Source organism: Ursus americanus, chromosome 4, assembly GCF_024610735.1.
Source record: "Ursus americanus isolate L20-20 chromosome 4, mUrsAme1.1.p, whole genome shotgun sequence".
NCBI lineage: Eukaryota > Metazoa > Chordata > Mammalia > Carnivora > Ursidae > Ursus > Ursus americanus.
Window position 1 is genome coordinate 20,200,118 of NC_142130.1, and position 16,927 is coordinate 20,217,044.

The following is a 16,927-nucleotide window of genomic DNA, read 5'->3' on the forward strand; positions in this document are numbered from 1 at the left end:
GTAATTGGGCTAGCGGCCTTTAAATTCCTTCTATGCACGTTACTACCTATGCCCAACACGGTCAAGTAACAAGGAAATTGAGAGCTTGATCTTGTTCCGTGAAAGAGATGAAAGGGAGAAAATCGCAACTCCAAATTTCCACCAGAGCACCTTTGCTTTTCCCTCTTGTAGAGGGTTTTGCTTGGATAGGGGCAAAGCCTCTGTTGCTAAAAGTAGAGTTTTTAAAAGTTCTGGTTGAGATGGCCTTGTCCTTTATTACCCCACGCCTAAATATCTGTAAGAACTTCCTAACTGGTTTTCCAGGCTCTAGTCTTTTCCTCCTCCATCCACATGCATATTGCTGCCAGATGAAATTTTTAAAAATATTATTGAATTATGAAAACGTTCTACGGAACATGTTAGCTATGAAACATAATTGCATGATAAACATAACCAACCTAACCATTCAGCCCGAGGAGAACATTAGCAGCAGTCTATCTCTATATACCTCACCTGTCTCAACCATTGGCCTAATTAATACCTGAAGCTAATCCCTGTCTTTAATTCTGATTCCAAAACACACGCCTTGATGTTTCTAGTCTATTTTGTTGTTACATAGTATTCCGCTGTGTGCCATACCCGAGTTATTTACCCCTTCTCCTGCCAACCAACTGGGATTGTTTCCAATGTTATGGGTAATGTGGCTATGAACATTCTTAGTGCACAAGTGCACTTCTAGAAGTTGGGTCATAGGGTATGCAAATGTTCAGCCTTGTGAAATAATGTCAAAGTTTCTTAAAGGGGCTCTACTAGCCAGACAAATTTTCTACAAATCAGTTTTCCCTGCTAAAAAATAATTCAGTGTAACTGCTACTTGCAAGATAAAATCCAAAAGGGCTCTTGCCAGCTAGTCTGGCCCCAACCTAAATTTCACACAATTCTCTTACAGCCCCCAAGTACCCCCTACTTCAGTTGGGCAGATGTGTTTTTGGATGTAGAACACACCTTACTCATTTTCTTTTCTTTTTTTAAAAGATTTTATTTATTTAGAGAGAGCCGACTCTAAGCTGAGCATGAGCCTGATGCAGAGTCTGATCCCAGGACCCTGAGATCATGACCTGAGCTGAAATCAAGAGCTGGACACTTAACTGACTGAGCCACCCAGGCATCCCAGGAGAATCTTAAGCAGGCTCCACACCCAGCGTGGAGTGAGACACAGGGCTTGATCTCACAATCCTGAGATCATGACTTCAGCAGAAATCAAGAGTCGGACACTTAACCGACTGAGTCACCCAGGCACCCCAGGAAAATCACGTTCAACTCAATCATGTTTTCAGATTTGCTTCTGTCTCTGAAATACGCGTGTTTTCATCATGATTTTAAGTGGGAAATAATTTAAACAACCTTTTCTCTTCCAGTCCTTCTCTTTTGATCAAGTTGCTACCCGCCTTCCTAAAAGACACTCTAGTGTATAAAATCTGAGGCAGAAACAAACTATATTAGCTTCCAATAAAAAAGTGTAACTCAATTTATTAGTATGAAATATTTTGAGATAATTTATTGTATTGGTGACCCCAGTACATGATTCTCAAAGATAAAAATGAGTTTTAGCATAATCATACAATCTTAGTAAAACTGCTGTTTTTTAGACTCCGAGGAAAGCAGAAAGGCACTTTCTCTTTTCGGTGTAGAGATGCTATATTGAAGATACTGCTGAAGGGGACATTTCTTCGACGGAGTTTATTCTGCTTTTCTTTTGTCAGATTCCTCCTCCTCAAACTCGATTAAAGGAGCGTGTCTTTTGGCCTGAGAACCTTCTTTGTAGAACACCTTCTTGATCGTGCCGTCCTTTGGAGACTTGATGGTGTGCTGCAGGGACAAGACACGACAATGCAACGCCGATGAAGACTGAGCACGCGGCAAGGCAAGAGAGATGAAAAGTGAAAAATAAAGCCATTGTTTTGATGTTTCTCGAGCTTTTTTTATACCACAGCGTGCAGAGAAAAGAACATTTTCATGGTGTGCTTTGGGTTGTGAGGAGTCACTGTGCTGACATACCTGTAACACGCCCAGGTCACTGACCGGGAAGCTCTGGCCTCACTGGTAATTCGCAACAAGCCCGACTGCAGAGTCTCACTTGAGCAACTGTTAAAAACTACCGATCCCTGGCCCCCCCGAGGAGACCCCAGTTCAGGCAGTCTGGGGAAGGACTTTTGAAAAGCTCTCCCCATCAGGTGACTGTAATATGTGGCCAGGCTAAGAACTACTGGCCTACAATTTCCAACCATTTAAAAGCCTCAGCAGCTCATCTAGTTTGACAGACGTTTCCACCCTGGTATTGACGCTTGGCATCCAGAACAGCGACAGTTAACAATCAGCTGGGCGACAGCCTGAATTTAAGCTACCGATAATTTCTTTAATTTCAGTATCAGAATTGAGTTTCACAAAATTAAAATGAAAACGTATTTAAAAGAAGGGTGTTTGGTTTTATGTCCCACAGTTGATGCTTCATCAACCCGTGGCTCTTAATATTTAAAATGGCATGAACTTATGAAATAAGGCAAAAAAAAAAAAAATTGATCTGAGAGTTTCCAAGTTTAATTGGCAAGTGAACTTGTGATTTCATTACCTCCATTTTCATGGCAATCATAACCATTAGAGAATCTCCAGCTCTTACTTTGTCTCCGACTTTCACAAATATCTACGAATTAAGAGTGACAGGTTAATATTTAAAAACACGGAGGTCCCTCGTGGCTCAGACTGGCATATGAATGTACACAGCAGAGGTACGGATCTATGTGGTTGTCTTATCTGCCACAGACAGGTGCGCGGGGGCAAATCAGAGACCTACAAGTCAATCTGTGTTGCTGGCCCTCTTGTCAGTGGGGAGCACTGCTTAGCTCCTCACCTCCATCCCTAAACCATCTAGTTTTCCTTCAATTGATGAATATGCTTCATATATCTTGAGATCCTTTTGTGTCTTCACACATGTACAGACAAACCATACCACCAGCAAGGAAGAACCAATATACTTCAATGTCATAGGCAGGGTGAAGGGTCATGCCTGGTTTTCTAGATTTTATAGGTAGTCTAGGATAGTGCTCCAAGCTTGGAGGCCCCTGTGTAGTAGATGCGTAGACTATCTTCATGCGAAAGAATTAAACTTATTGGCAAACCTGCATAAAATCTCTATTTTCCTTTTTACATGTATAAATGAACTCATATATCCCATGTCTCACTGTCTTCTTGGTTAACATGGTGATGAAGCAGTTTTTGGAAATATCACACAGTGGAGTTAGATTCTAAAGTCAATGTGTAGAGCCCAAAGTGTGAAAAATGAGAAACACCTCTGAAAGCCCCCAAATCACCCAATGCTGGGTGATGCTATGATGGTGCTTGATGAAATCCATGGTCTCGGGGGCAGCTGTGGGGAAAATGTGCATCTTCTACCCACAGATGTGCAGGGACGCCCACATTATGGAATGTCCATGGGAATGGAGACCGAGTGATCCAAGTCTCTGAGCTCATACTCCCTCTGGGGCAAATATCTGGGGAGGGGAATGGTGGGTGCAATCCCTTCCACTACTTAAATGGTTATTTTCTTCTTCTTTTTGGGTACCAAGAATACAGAGCTGAATTTTTATTACTTAGATGCATTTAAAGGGACTTTACTATATTCAAGTGTATAAAAAGGAGACTACTGATCCACCACGATGTGAAGTTATTTCAGTATGGATCTTAACTCTGAATACCTCCAGCATTCAACACCAAACCTCATAGTTCTTCACCAGTACCAGTCTTTCCAATTTTATTTTAACATACATGCAATTACGTACATTAGAAAAAATGTTATTTCGTGATAAATTGTCTGCTGTTAAATTTAACATTAAAAAACAGCCCTTTTGGATAATGCTTGGTGAATGCTCCATTTTAATCACCAAAAGACAAATTTAGATGATTTGTACTTTGATGGAAATTCCCACTTTCAGAAATAACAGTATCATAAAATGGGTATTTTCACTGAAGACTGAACACAGAACTTGAATCTATCACACGGTCTCTTGTTTTCTTTCTTTTTCTAAGATTTTATTTCTAAGTAATCTCTACACACACCATGGGGCTTGAACTTACAACTCCAAGACACATGCTCTATCAACTGAGCCAGCCAGGTGCCCCAGTCTCTTGTTTTCTTGAACAGGATATTTCCAATGAGAAAGATTTGGAGACGGAAAAATGACGTATATGCCATTTACTGAGCCTTACTGAGCACCCTTCTACATATATTCACGTCATTACCTTTTCAATGGTACCCGTCATAGGAGCTCTGGTACCTTCCTGCGTTTCACCTGAGCTCATTGAAGACAAGTATTTGGGGACTGGGATGCCAATCTGAGTACTTCCGTCCTATAAACAGAAAACAAACGGGAAATGAAATCAAGATCAAATCACTGTAGTTTTATTTATATACCTAAGGTAGTGACTATTTTCAAGCTATTTGTTAATTATTAGTCATCTTTAATACCAGACTTCTAATCTAGCTTTGTGACCTTAAGCAAATTACTAACCCCCTCTCAGTCTCGGTTTCCCATTATACAGGAGTAATGGCATCAGGCCTCACAGGGCATTAAAGGAATTAATGTATGTAACTGTTGATAAAAGACAGCCACTGTCTGAAAGCCATACTGAGCAGCATCCCACTATCAAGTGCTTGGTCTAAGCCAGGAACTGTGTGTGTGTGTGTGTGTGTGTGTGTGTGTGTGTACAGTCATTAATCATCACAGCAAGCTTATGAGGTAGGTAGGTACTGTTATTTTTCCTGTTTAGAGAAGGGGGAACTGAAGCCAGGGAGTTTAACTTGCCCGAGCTCACACAGCTGCTCAGAGGTAGAGCCGGGATTTGAACCAAAGCGGCTTCACATTCCAGAACTCCTACTCGTCACCACTCCTTCATTCTGCCTCCACCACCATATTGTTAGGACAGAGTAACTGGAAAGGAGAGCCTGCCCAAGTGAGATGACCCTTGACTCTGTATACAGTAAGCAGTTTAATTACCGGAATACTAAAGGCATTTCATCACAAAGGAGTGTGATCTGTAAGACGGATCTCAAATGTGAGAAGACCCTGAAGAGGCCACAGTGTATTTGACAACCCGTTTTTTTTTTTTCTTTCCCTGCCCGTGCAGAAACTACTGGCTCATCAGGCGGCAGGCTCCTAACTGGGAGCAACGAGCCAGGAGACATGCTCCTACCCAAATCTATGCCATGCCTGCCTCAACCATCAACCATCCTTTGACTGCCAAGATACCACCATTAACCTGCCTACTGCCCCCCTTCTCCACAAGGAATATGGGGTCCACAGACTCTTCTCTCAGTGGTCACCTCCTCCCAAATCCCCAGAATTCCAAGTGCCAGGAGGACGGGGTTGGCACCAAATCCCTGAGAAAATACCGCACACTGGGCACTGAGATACTCTCTGACAAGAAGAGTGTAAGGATGTGCTTCAGAATTAAAGGGAGAAAATGGATATGTGTCTATCAGTGAGGAGCTGTGTGAACAAAAGAACTAGGGAAGGCAGGACTGTGGCAAAGAAACAGAGTGGAGAGGGGGACAGAGAGGAAAAGGTCATAGCAGTGACGGAAGGAAGCAGGGTCTTTCTAATGTTTCAGTGTGATGCCTCTGGTCAAGTAATGTTCTCCCAAACCTCAACAGTGTTATTATAAAAAAGAGACATTACCATGGAAAACAGGTAAATAGTATTTTCCAGGATAATTAGCTTAGTTTTACTAGCAGCTCCATTTACAGAACATTTCAGGTAAGTGCAGTCTCCCTCAGTACAAAGAACACCAAGGACTTGGAAAGTTTTATCTTCAATCTGAAAAACACAGAAAAATAAGATCCTTAAAATAAATAAACAGCCCTACAGAATTAATAAAATCAGACTCAATTCTTTTCTATTAATAATTTCAAAAGGTAACAGGTGAACTATATTTTTTTGAAAGCCATGTAGGAACTTTCCCCTAAGATTCATAAACAAAGTACTCTAGATAGAAACAATATAAGATAATTAAAAGAAAAAAAACAGGTAGTGCTCTACAGATAAATGTTCATTTAAGAATAACCATAAAAACATGAAATACAAATCAAATTAAGCAAGACCATTAAAATTCAATTGACTATATTACACGTTAGTATTCATTTCTGAGTACTTGAAGTCAAATTTGGTTTTACTATGCCAATGTTAGTAAAGAAAAAAGCCAGAACCACGTAATTAAACGGTATATCTTTTATCTCCCCAACATGCAGATCAAATTTATGGGTTTCCGTTTTGAGTTTAAGAAGATAAATTAGCTGGAGACTGGCCACAGTTCTCTTACTGTAAGAGAGAATGCCAAAGCACAGATTTCACACTTGATCTTTCAAGGAAGCTGACAAAGGGACATGAAACATTTCTGTTTTAAAAAATGTCTTCTCACATATACACTCAAGAAAAAAAATTCCTTTACACACAGGAAATCCATTTAAATCTTCTCTATTTTTCATTTCAATTCCCGTGAGGTTATTGTCAAAGTCCTGTGGCTATTCTTTTCAAATATATTACAGAGGCGAAGGTGAACCAGGTTACTCTGCAGTATTTATATGCTGGTTCTCATCTATCCTAAGTTAAATATGACATTTACTGGGCTCTGTAACCTACTAAAACAGCCATTTGAATGTTTGTGAAATTCTCAGGACATAAAGGTTAGATCGGGAACAGTTTTGTTTAAAGATTTACACAAGCGCGTTCTAAATTTGTGGATGTAGTTCAAAGAGCAGATTAGAACAAACCTGTAGTTGACTTTACCAAGGGAATAAGAAGGGGTCCCCAAACCAGAGGTGCCAATGTGAATTACAACTCTCATACACTAAAATAGGTAGACTTCCCAGTTTTTCTGAATCTCAGTGAAACAAGATGGTATCTCACGGCATTGGCAGATCCACTGCATACCCCCCATCAGTCCTTTTTGAAGGACTTAAAGTCTCTTGGCTCACATTAAAAATGATTTATTCTGCTCTCTGAATTTGTACCTTATTATATAGGAATTTGGTTGAGTTCTCACATTGTTGGTTTTTTAAAAAATCCATTTCCACATTTCATTTCGCCAGAGTAATGGACTGCTTTTAATTGAAGATTATCACGAACATTTTGACTAGAGATTCTCCAAGTATGACCTGCCGATCCCTTGGGGTCCCCAAGACCCTTTTCGGGGTCCACAAAGTCAAATTGCTTCATAATAATACTAATGTTACTTGCCTTTTTTACCTCATTCTCTCATGAATATACAGTGGGATTTTCTAGAGACTGCAGGATATGTGATAATGTTACCCCGACAGCTAATGGAACGTATGCTTGTATAATCTTAGGTTTTAAATTTTCTCAGTTTATCCTACAACTCAACAACAACCAAAAAAACCAACCTGATTTAAAAGAGAGGCAAAGGACTTGAATAGACATTTCTCCAAAGAAGATATACAAATAGCCAATTAGCATATGAAAAGATGCTCAACATCATTATTCATTATGGAAATGCAAATCAAAACCACAGTGAGATAACACTTCATACCCATTAGGATGGCTATTATAAAAAAGAAAAAAAAAGAAACAGAAAATCAATGTTGGCGAGGATGCAGAGAAAAGGGAACCCTCGTGCACTGTCGGTAGGAACGTAAAATGGTGCAGCCACTTTGGAAAAGAGTATGATAGTTCCTCAAAAACTTAAAATAGAATATGAACATATGATCCAGCAATTCTATTTATGGGTATATGCCCAAACGGATTAAAAACAGGGTCTCAAAGAGGTATTTGTGCCCCATGTACATAACAGCATTATCCACAATAGGCAAAAGGTGGAAGCAACCCAAGTCTCCATCAAGAGACGAATGAATAAACGGAGTGTGGTATATTCAGAGGCAATGGAATATCATTCTGCTTCAAAAAGGAAGGAAACTCGGACACATGCTACAACGCAGAAGAACCTTAAAGACATGCTAAGTGAAATAGCCAATCACAAAAGGACAAATGTTGAATGAGTTCATTTATATGAGGTACTTAAAGTGGTCAAATTCATAGACATAGAAAAGTAGGACCGTGGTTGCCAGGGGCTGGGGGAGCGGGGAGTGGAAGGGGGCAAGTGGAGAAAAGAGGAGATGGATGGTGGTGATGCTTGTAAAACAATGTGAATGTACTTAATGTCTTTACACTCCAAAATGTTTAATATGGTAAATTTTACATATAATTTTAAAAATAGACATTAAAAAGAACAGTAAGAAATAAAAGTATGCTCGGTTTAACTTTCTAAATGGTAAATATTAATATATGTAATTAACACAAACAAAAGCTCTTCGGGGAGTCTTAATAATTTTTAAGGGTGTATGTGGATTTGGAGACCAAAAAGTTTGAGAACAGCTGCTTTAGATGTAAATACATGCACATACTTTAGAGACTTGTCAGGCATCTGATTCAAAGCTATCATTACTTTTTTTTTTTTTTTTTACGAAGTTTTCATTCTTAAGAGAACCACAGCCAAATTGAGGAGACAATCAGAAACTGTAAAGGGGGTAATTTCCCCAAATTGGTCTGAAATAAAAGCACATGACATCCTCTTAACTATAGTCATACTGGTCACTGGCTTAGGAGAAACCAGAGTGCAAAAAAAAGAACCTCCTCGGTATGAGAGAGATCAGCTTTAGTTCTAAACTGTAGAACAAAACCAGTAAGACTTACCCGCATGCCATACGACCCATCATGGTTATATGTTACAGCTATGGTTACATCTTTATGGAAAAGGGGGGAAAATTGAAGAAAAATTAGAAGACATTCATTTATTCAGTAACTGATATTCTACAAATCTCTTTCAACCTAAAAGATAACCAGCTGTTAGGGATATCAACATCTTTTAACTCCCTGACAATAAAGATTTAAAAAAAAATCTATAGGTAGATTCCAATAAAGGTGAATTTCAAAGTTTTCTTTTTTAAAAAATGGAGTTTTAGCAGTCTCTTAACTCTTACAGAGAAGAAACTGATGGTCACCAGAGGGGAGGTGGGTGGGGGGATGGATGAAACAGGTGATGGGGATTAAGAGTACACTTATCTTGATAAGCACTGAGTAACGTATAGAATTGCTGAATCACTACATGGTACACTTGAAATTAATATACATTGGAATTTTTAAAAATAGAATTTTAGCTCTTTAAATGTTGTAGGATATTTTAGATATTTTTCCTTCAACAAGAAAAGTTGCAGTGTTAAAGCAGGAAATGCAATGGATTGGGAGAGAGAAATTCTGGTTTAAGACCCAAATCTGCCATCTGTGCCATGATCCCCTCTGTGATCTTGACTAAGTCACTTCAGATCTCAGAGTCCTGATTTCCTGGTCCATTCTGACCCATTAAATGGGCATGAGAATGTAACAATGATTTAATAAATGTGAAAGTGCTTTATAAACGGTAACAGACCATACAAAAATAATATACAATATATTTCATAGTATTATGTGAACACAGAATTGGTTAAAGACTCTCCTAGGAGATGGGAGAGGAAAAAAAAAAAAAAGACCTTCCTAGGAAATGGAAATCAAAAGTTCTGTGGTACAGAGAATGCAGACCAAAGTCATTTCATCGACTCCTGATACTTTAACCACCATTTTGATGCTGCCAGCTCAAATCTATTTCCAGCCCTGACCTTCCTTCTCCAGAACTCTGATTAGTCATTCCCAGCTGGATGCTCTATCGGCACCTTAAAGTGAACATGGTGGGTCCAATAAATCATCTCCCCGCTCTGCCTGGATTCCCTCCCGCCCTGGGAGCTCCATGACTGGCACTACTATTTTCCTTGTCATCCAGGTTGAAAACCTGTCATCCTTACCTTCTCCTTTGCTTTCCACATGCGACAGTCACTACAAAGTTGCCAAATTCTTCCCCATCTGTTGTATTCATTTCTTCCTCTCATTCCCATCACTCAAACCTGATTCAGGGGGAAGGCCGCAGGCCTGGGTAACGCTGAGGTCTTCCTGGGACTTCCTGCTTCCTGTCTCAGCCCTTCCAGCTAATGCTTCCTAGCGTGTGTCCACGATATTCAAAATACTTGGCCTGGTATTGAAGGCCCTGTAACTCTCAGTTTTATTTCCCACCATTCTTCTACATGGTCCTATATTACAACCAAATGGGAAAATGGGCCAGTTGATGTTCTCCATATGCGCCTCCAGTCTTCCCCGTACTGGGCCTCTTTGCTCATGCCCCTCCTTCACTATGTTGCCAGTCCCCAGTCACACCAACTGAAACCTCGCCCTGTGTTCACGTCACGCTCACTCATGGTCCCTGGGAAAAGTCTGTCTAGCTGGAATGAATTTACTCTTCTCTGAACTAGATAGACGTTTGCATATAAAACACCATTATGATTCTTTCCTCATCCAGTTTTATCATAGAGTGATTTTTCTCTTTATCAGCAGTTTTAAAAAAAAGTGCAAAAATAAAACTGTTCACAAAAGTCAAATACTGAAGTATATAAACTAAAAAGGGAAGTCCTCTCTATTGCCCAGTGTAACAATTATTAAACTCTTTAATGTGAGTCCTTTCAGAACACACAAACTTATATTTTTTAATAAAAATAGTATATTCTTATACATATTGTTCTGCAACCAACTTAACAAATTTTTTTTTTATTTTTCCCAACTTTTTTAAATTAACATGTGACACATATATCCACTTTGTGTTTCAATAGTAGGGAGGGGGTAGTTTAATAATAATAATGATGATGATGATGACGACAGCTAATGTCTACTGACTGCTTGCTATACGCCGCACAATGAGCTTTCTATGTGTCTTCTCATTTAGTATCCACAACAACTCAAGGAAGTAATTATCACTATCATTCCCATTCATAGCTGAGGACACTTGATGCTTACAGAGAGTGTGTGTCTTGCCCAAGGGTCACAGACAACAGAGGAACCAGAATCAAACCCATAAGAGCCTAACTCCAGGGTCTGCATTATTTTTAGCTTATTTTAGTTTTTTAAAGATTTTTCTATTTATATTAGAAAGAGAGCAGAGACAGACAGAGAGAACACAGTGGGGACGAGCAGAGGTGAGGGAGAGAGAGAGTCCCAAGCAGACTCTGTGCTGACTGTGGAGCCTGATGCGGGGCTCGATCCCACGACCCTTAGGTGCCTCAGGGCCTCAGCCCAAACCAAGAGTTGGACGCCTAACCAACTGTGCCCCCCAGGCAGGGTCTGCATTATTAACCACCACACCATCTATCTTCCCAACATACCCACTTCTCCTCTGCTAGATGGTAAATTCCTTAAGAGGGAAAAGTAGGGACAAAGACATCATTTGTTTCCTCTTCAAATTACTCAGACATCTGTTTTTTTGAAAACTTTGTAATGAACATATGAGTAAATGAAACTTCTCCAACCTACATCTTGCCAATATTATTTTAACCCTTCTTAAGAGAAAATGCATCCAATTATACCAGATTAGGATTTTTTTCTATTTATGAAATATGAAAAGTATTTAGCTGACATGAATGCCAATAGAATCATAGTAAACACATTGCCAGGAAAACCCTATAAATTCTTTTAAAAATTTTTCTTAAAAATTTGAATTATAGTTGACATACATTAAATTAGTTTCAGGTATACAACATAGTTAATTCAGCAATTACATACACTATGAAATGCTTACCATAAGTGTATTCCAATATTATTGACTATATTCCCTATGTTGTACTTTTCATTCCTGTGACTGACTTGTTTTATAACTGGAAGTGTGTACCTCTTAATCCCCTTCACCATTTCATCCACTTGCCCCCCACTCCTTCGGCAACCACTAGCTTGTTCTCTACGAGTCTGTTTCTCTCTTTCTTGTTAATTCACTTGTTTTATTTTTTAGATTCCACATACAAGTGAAATCATATGATATTTGTCTTTCTCTGGCTTATTTCACTTAGCATAATACTGTCTAGGTTCATCTGTGTTGTCACAAAAGGCAAGATTTCATTCTTTCTTAAGGCTAAGTAATATCCCATCGTGTATATATGCCACATCTTCTTTATCCATTCATCTATCGATAACCCACAGCTAACATCATACTCAATGATAAAAAGCTGAAAGTTTTCTCACTAAGGTCAGGAACAAGACAAGGATGTTCGCTCTCACCACTTTTACTCAACATAGTACTGGAAGTCCTAGCCAGAGCAATCAGACAAGAAAATAAATAAATAAAAGGCATTCAATTGATAAAGAAGAAGTAAAACTGTCACTATTTGCAGATAGTATGTTACTATACATAGAAAATCCTAAAGACTCTACCAAAAAACTATTAGATCTAATAAATGAATTCAGTAAAATTGCAGGATACGAAAATCAACACACAAAAATCTGCTGCATTTCTATTCACTAATAATGAAATAGCAGAAAGGGAAATAAAGAAAATTCCATTTACAATTGCACCAAAGAGAATAAATTCTCTCATATGTTACAGGGTAACTGAACTTGCTCCTCCCTCCCCTAGTTATCTCTAGATCTCCACAAGAGAACGTTAAACATACTCTTATTTCTCTATTTGTAAAATTAATTAATTAATTTTAAGTAAGCTCTAAGCCCAACGTGGGTCTTGAACTCACGACCCCATGATCAAGTTGCATGCTCAACAGACTGAACCAGCCAGGCGCCCCATCCTCTTATATATTTAATAAGGTATGGAAGTGTGTAGCATGGTGCAGTGTTAGGTAAGTGCATATACCCCAGAGTGTGGTTTCGAATTCCGGCTCCACCAATTACTTTTGGAATGACTTTAAGAAAATTATTAATCTCTCTAAGCTTTGGTTCCCCATTTATAAAGCTGACACTAATAATAACATCAATTTCATTGGCCTGGTCTGAAAACGATAATTAAATAACCCATGGAAAGCACTTAGTATCTGGCATATATAAAACACTCAATAAATCTTAGCTATTATTCTTATTCTTATTATTGAGGGTAGGGCAGGGTTTTGTGAGGCATGGCCACTAGCAGCAAAGTAGGAATATTTTTCAAGCCTTAAGTATTTAAAATACTTGATCATTCTCACTGAGATCGTTAAGAGCTGGTTCTACTTTAGGTCCATAACTGCTTCTGGGCCCTTAAACTTCCTGTTTGGTGTACTCACTAAGCCATAGCTACTGTCAGTTAGCATTTATCAGAGACCCACCAGAACATTTCTGAACGCTGTTACATTCGGGCCTGGGTTATCGTTGGAAAGACTACCAGAAGGACGTAGTGAACAGCAATCATGCTGGTTTTCAATAATGTATTCATTTTTAATTAAAAATTTTAAAAATTTCCAAGAAATGCACTGTAGTTCAAAACACTGCTAAGTGCCTTGGTGAAGCTCTCCATACCAAATAACACAGTTGGCTCATCAGAATCTTAATCACATGTGCGATTTTTCTGTTTAATTTAGGTTGAAAAGGCCACTGAAACTTTACTGCTACTGATACTTATATTCAGTATATAGGAGTCTAAAGTAAGATAAGCCCTGATTTTGGAGGGGCTGTTTTTAGAATGACATGATTAAACACAGTAGCATAAAATGGACAGGCTAACCATTTGTAGAGTGCTACTCTGTAAGGGATGTTTGCAAACTTTTTTTTCCCCATGTACTCGATACATTGAAGGTAATGACCATCCAGGCTCAGGATGAAAAAATATCTCAAGAGCTGTAACCCAATCAACTTCTGTGAAAAAGGAATTTGCTAAAAACTGAACAGATGTCTACACAGAGTTGAGATAAAGAAGATCTTACTCTGTCTGGGGAGGAGGGTACTGCCGTGAACCAGCAGGAGGATTCTGTTCTACCTGGTAGGCACGTTTCTATGATGGAGCTTTCACAGTTCAATGACACCTCACATTCAAGGTTATGCAGCCCTCCCAGCTCTGACTCTGCCCCCATCTGGCTTCCCATGCAAACTGTCCTGCAGCAGGAGGGATACTGCTATCAAGGGATTCTGATCCCTCTGGTACATTGTTCCAGCCACAAATTTATAAAAAATTTAAAATTTTTGATGTCAGTCTCTCCTGGCTTCAATTACAATAAATCAGTCCCACCCTCAGCCTACTCAAATTAGTTTGCCATTAAAAATCAATTTTCCACTGGAAAAGTAAAAATAGCACAGGAGTCAAGGTCAGAAAGGCTGGATGTCAATGTCACTAACCTTCAGTAAGTTACTTCACCTTCTCTGCCTCAGTTTCATTGGCCATACACAGGTATGGCAGGGACTCCCCCTCATTCAATTATAGTGAAGATAATTTTTTTTAAAGATTTTTTTCAATTTTTTTAAAATATTTTATTTATTTATTTGACAGAGAGAGAGAGACAGCCAGCGAGAGAGAGAACACAAGCAGGGGGAGTGAGAGAGGAAGAAGCAGGCTCCCAACGAAGCAGGGAGCCCAATGCGCGGCTCGATCCCAGGACCCTGGGATCACGCCCTGAGCTGAAGGCAGACACTTAACGACTGAGCCACCCAGGTGCCCCTTTTTTTAAGATTTGATTTATTTATTTGAGGGAGAGACAGAGAGAGAGCACAAGTGGTGGGGAGGGGCAGAGGGAGAGGGAGAAGCAGACCCCCTGTTGAGCAATGAGCCCAACAGACACCGGGCTCGAGCCCAGGATCCTGGGATCATGATCAGAGCTGAAGCAGACGTTTAATCAACTGAGCCACCCAGGTGCCCCTATTTTGGTGAAGATAAAAAGTTACATGTGCCCAATTGGGCACTTAATATATCATAGCTCCTCAATAACCCCCTTCAATAACCCCTCAATACCCGAAACACTGCCTGAGTGGTGGGTAATCTTACCCCCTAGAGTAGTTTTGGATATTGTTTTTCTTATTTAAAAGTAGTACATTCTTGCTGAAGAAAAACTGCAAGGCAAAGAAAGTACAAAGAAGTGGGTTGTGGGGTTGGGGGGAGAGGACACAAATCACCTCAGGTCCCACTACCCAACGGTCACCTAACATCTTGGCATATTTCATTTAGTCATTTTGCTATGTATATTTTATGACACGTTTTTCAAATTTTTACAAAATATAGAAAAAGGAAAAAGAAGAAAAATACCACTCATTGTACCACCCAAGCCAATCAATCCTGGTGTTCCTACCAGTGGTTAAGCTAGGGAGTTAAAAAATGTAACTGACTGATCCGTGACTGGTGGATCCTTTTATTTCAGGTGAATGTGACCTACTTCCATGAAGCACACTCCTCTTTTAATAAAACATTACTTACTGTTTTTACCATCCCTCAGAGTTATGTTTCTGGTGTAACAGATATTCAGTCTTCTTCCACTGCTGGATGCAAAAGGCGAGTACCGATCTAGAAAAAAATTAAAATTCAGCAACACATTTACAAACATCAAGCCTGACTTCATACCCTACCAAAAAAAACGTAAAACACTGGCCCTGTGCTGGCAGCCCAAATGTGTCTTCTTTGTCCCTACAGCTTTAAATTTAAATTAGATACTTTCATTTACATCTCAGGAAATGTCATATGAAAAATTCCAGCTTCTCTGAAAAATCAAGAGTATTTGCAGCCTAAGCGCACTTCCTCTGGGGGTGTAAGTGGCACAGTGGTCTCCCCTTCTTGGGCAAATGCATTCCAGGTCACCAAAATGTCCACCACTCACTACTTTCCTCCCGCCTCGCCTCCCTCTGCGTCACCCGTCCCGCCCACAGGCTTGTGCGCTCATCCTCTGTTGGACGATATCCAGGAGTCAGAGCAGAGCTGAGCTGAAGCCATTTCTTCTGAAGCTCATACGTGTGCCGGTTACAAAGTGTAAAAAGGAAGGAAAGAGTAAGAGGACGCTCGATTCTAGGGCGCCTGGGTGGCTCAGTTGGTTGAGCGTCCGCCTTCGGCTCAGGTCGTGATCCTGGAGTCCCGGATGGAGCCCCACGTCAGGCTCCCTGCTCAGCGGGGTGTCTGCTTCTCCCTCTGACCTTCCCCGCCTCGTGCTCTCTCTCTCTCTCTCAAATAAATACATAAAATCTTTAAAAAAGAAAAAAGAGGCTACTTGATTCTAACCATGCTGTGTTCAGGCTTAGGAACGCCATGTGGCGTATTTAGAGGCATCTCCTGTCGTGTAAAAGGACAAAATGAGAATAGAGCACACATCTCCTAAAGCTGTAGTTACATATTTTAAGCTTTCAATATAACTTTCTTGAATGAATCTAGAAATTAAAGATCCTAACAATAAAATCCTATAATATAATAATCCTAAAAATAATGAAGAGATAAGTGGATTAATTTTTTTTTTTCTTGTTTGCTTCAAAGGTCAGAGTTAGCCTGCAGTAAATATTCTGGAGCAAGTTTGGGAGAGCTCAGATTTTGCTCAATTTAGAGGGAAGAACTTTTACAGGAAGAACTGACTGAAACCATAACAGGCTAATGAGTTCTCCTTGCGAATTTCTAGCTTCCTGAGGTGCTAAGAAGAGGTTGAGCAACAACGTAGCGGGGTATGCGCGTGTGGCAACCGTGACGAATCTCTGCCCTAGTCCCTCCCGTGCTCAGATTCTCTGATTTGAGGAAGTACCTCGGTCTCTAGTTCGTCAGAAATTTGATCACAGAATGGAAAAGGAGGAAATAACGCAACGATAAATCTCAGGTAACCCAAGAGAATCTGAGAGTCTCCAGTGCTGCTTCATCCCTCGGACCAAGGAAGTGGCCACAGGTCTAGAACGTACAATAACGTAGGCCCCCGAGGAGCAGCGAATTGAAAAAGCTTCGGAAGGAGTCAGCACAGGGTGTAGGAAGAACTAGTGTTTGGTTGAAAAAAGATCCATCTCAACGCTGCTAGGCAATTAGTTCAGTTACATTCAACGGGTTGGGAAGTGTTTACGGGCACATCCATGCTATTCGAATCTACTTCACCCTAAAAACCACA

At 39.9% G+C, this 16,927-nt stretch overlaps 1 protein-coding gene across 2 annotated transcripts in view; it reads right to left on the minus strand.

Moving 5' to 3' along the window:
• Window positions 1-1,507: 1,507 nt before the first annotated feature.
• MCCC1 (methylcrotonyl-CoA carboxylase subunit 1) overlaps window positions 1,508-16,927 on the minus strand; it is a 58,589-nt gene continuing 43,169 nt past the window's right edge. For both annotated transcript variants that reach the window (XM_045776603.2, XM_045776602.2), the window contains exons 14-19: window positions 15,277-15,363; window positions 8,739-8,788; window positions 5,712-5,849; window positions 4,276-4,383; window positions 2,609-2,680; window positions 1,508-1,848 (exon numbers count right to left, since the gene is read on the minus strand). In XM_045776603.2, coding sequence (XP_045632559.2) covers window positions 1,720-1,848; window positions 2,609-2,680; window positions 4,276-4,383; window positions 5,712-5,849; window positions 8,739-8,788; window positions 15,277-15,363 — 584 coding nt within the window. In that variant the 3' untranslated portion in view covers window positions 1,508-1,719. The remainder of the gene's footprint in view (window positions 1,849-2,608; window positions 2,681-4,275; window positions 4,384-5,711; window positions 5,850-8,738; window positions 8,789-15,276; window positions 15,364-16,927) is intronic.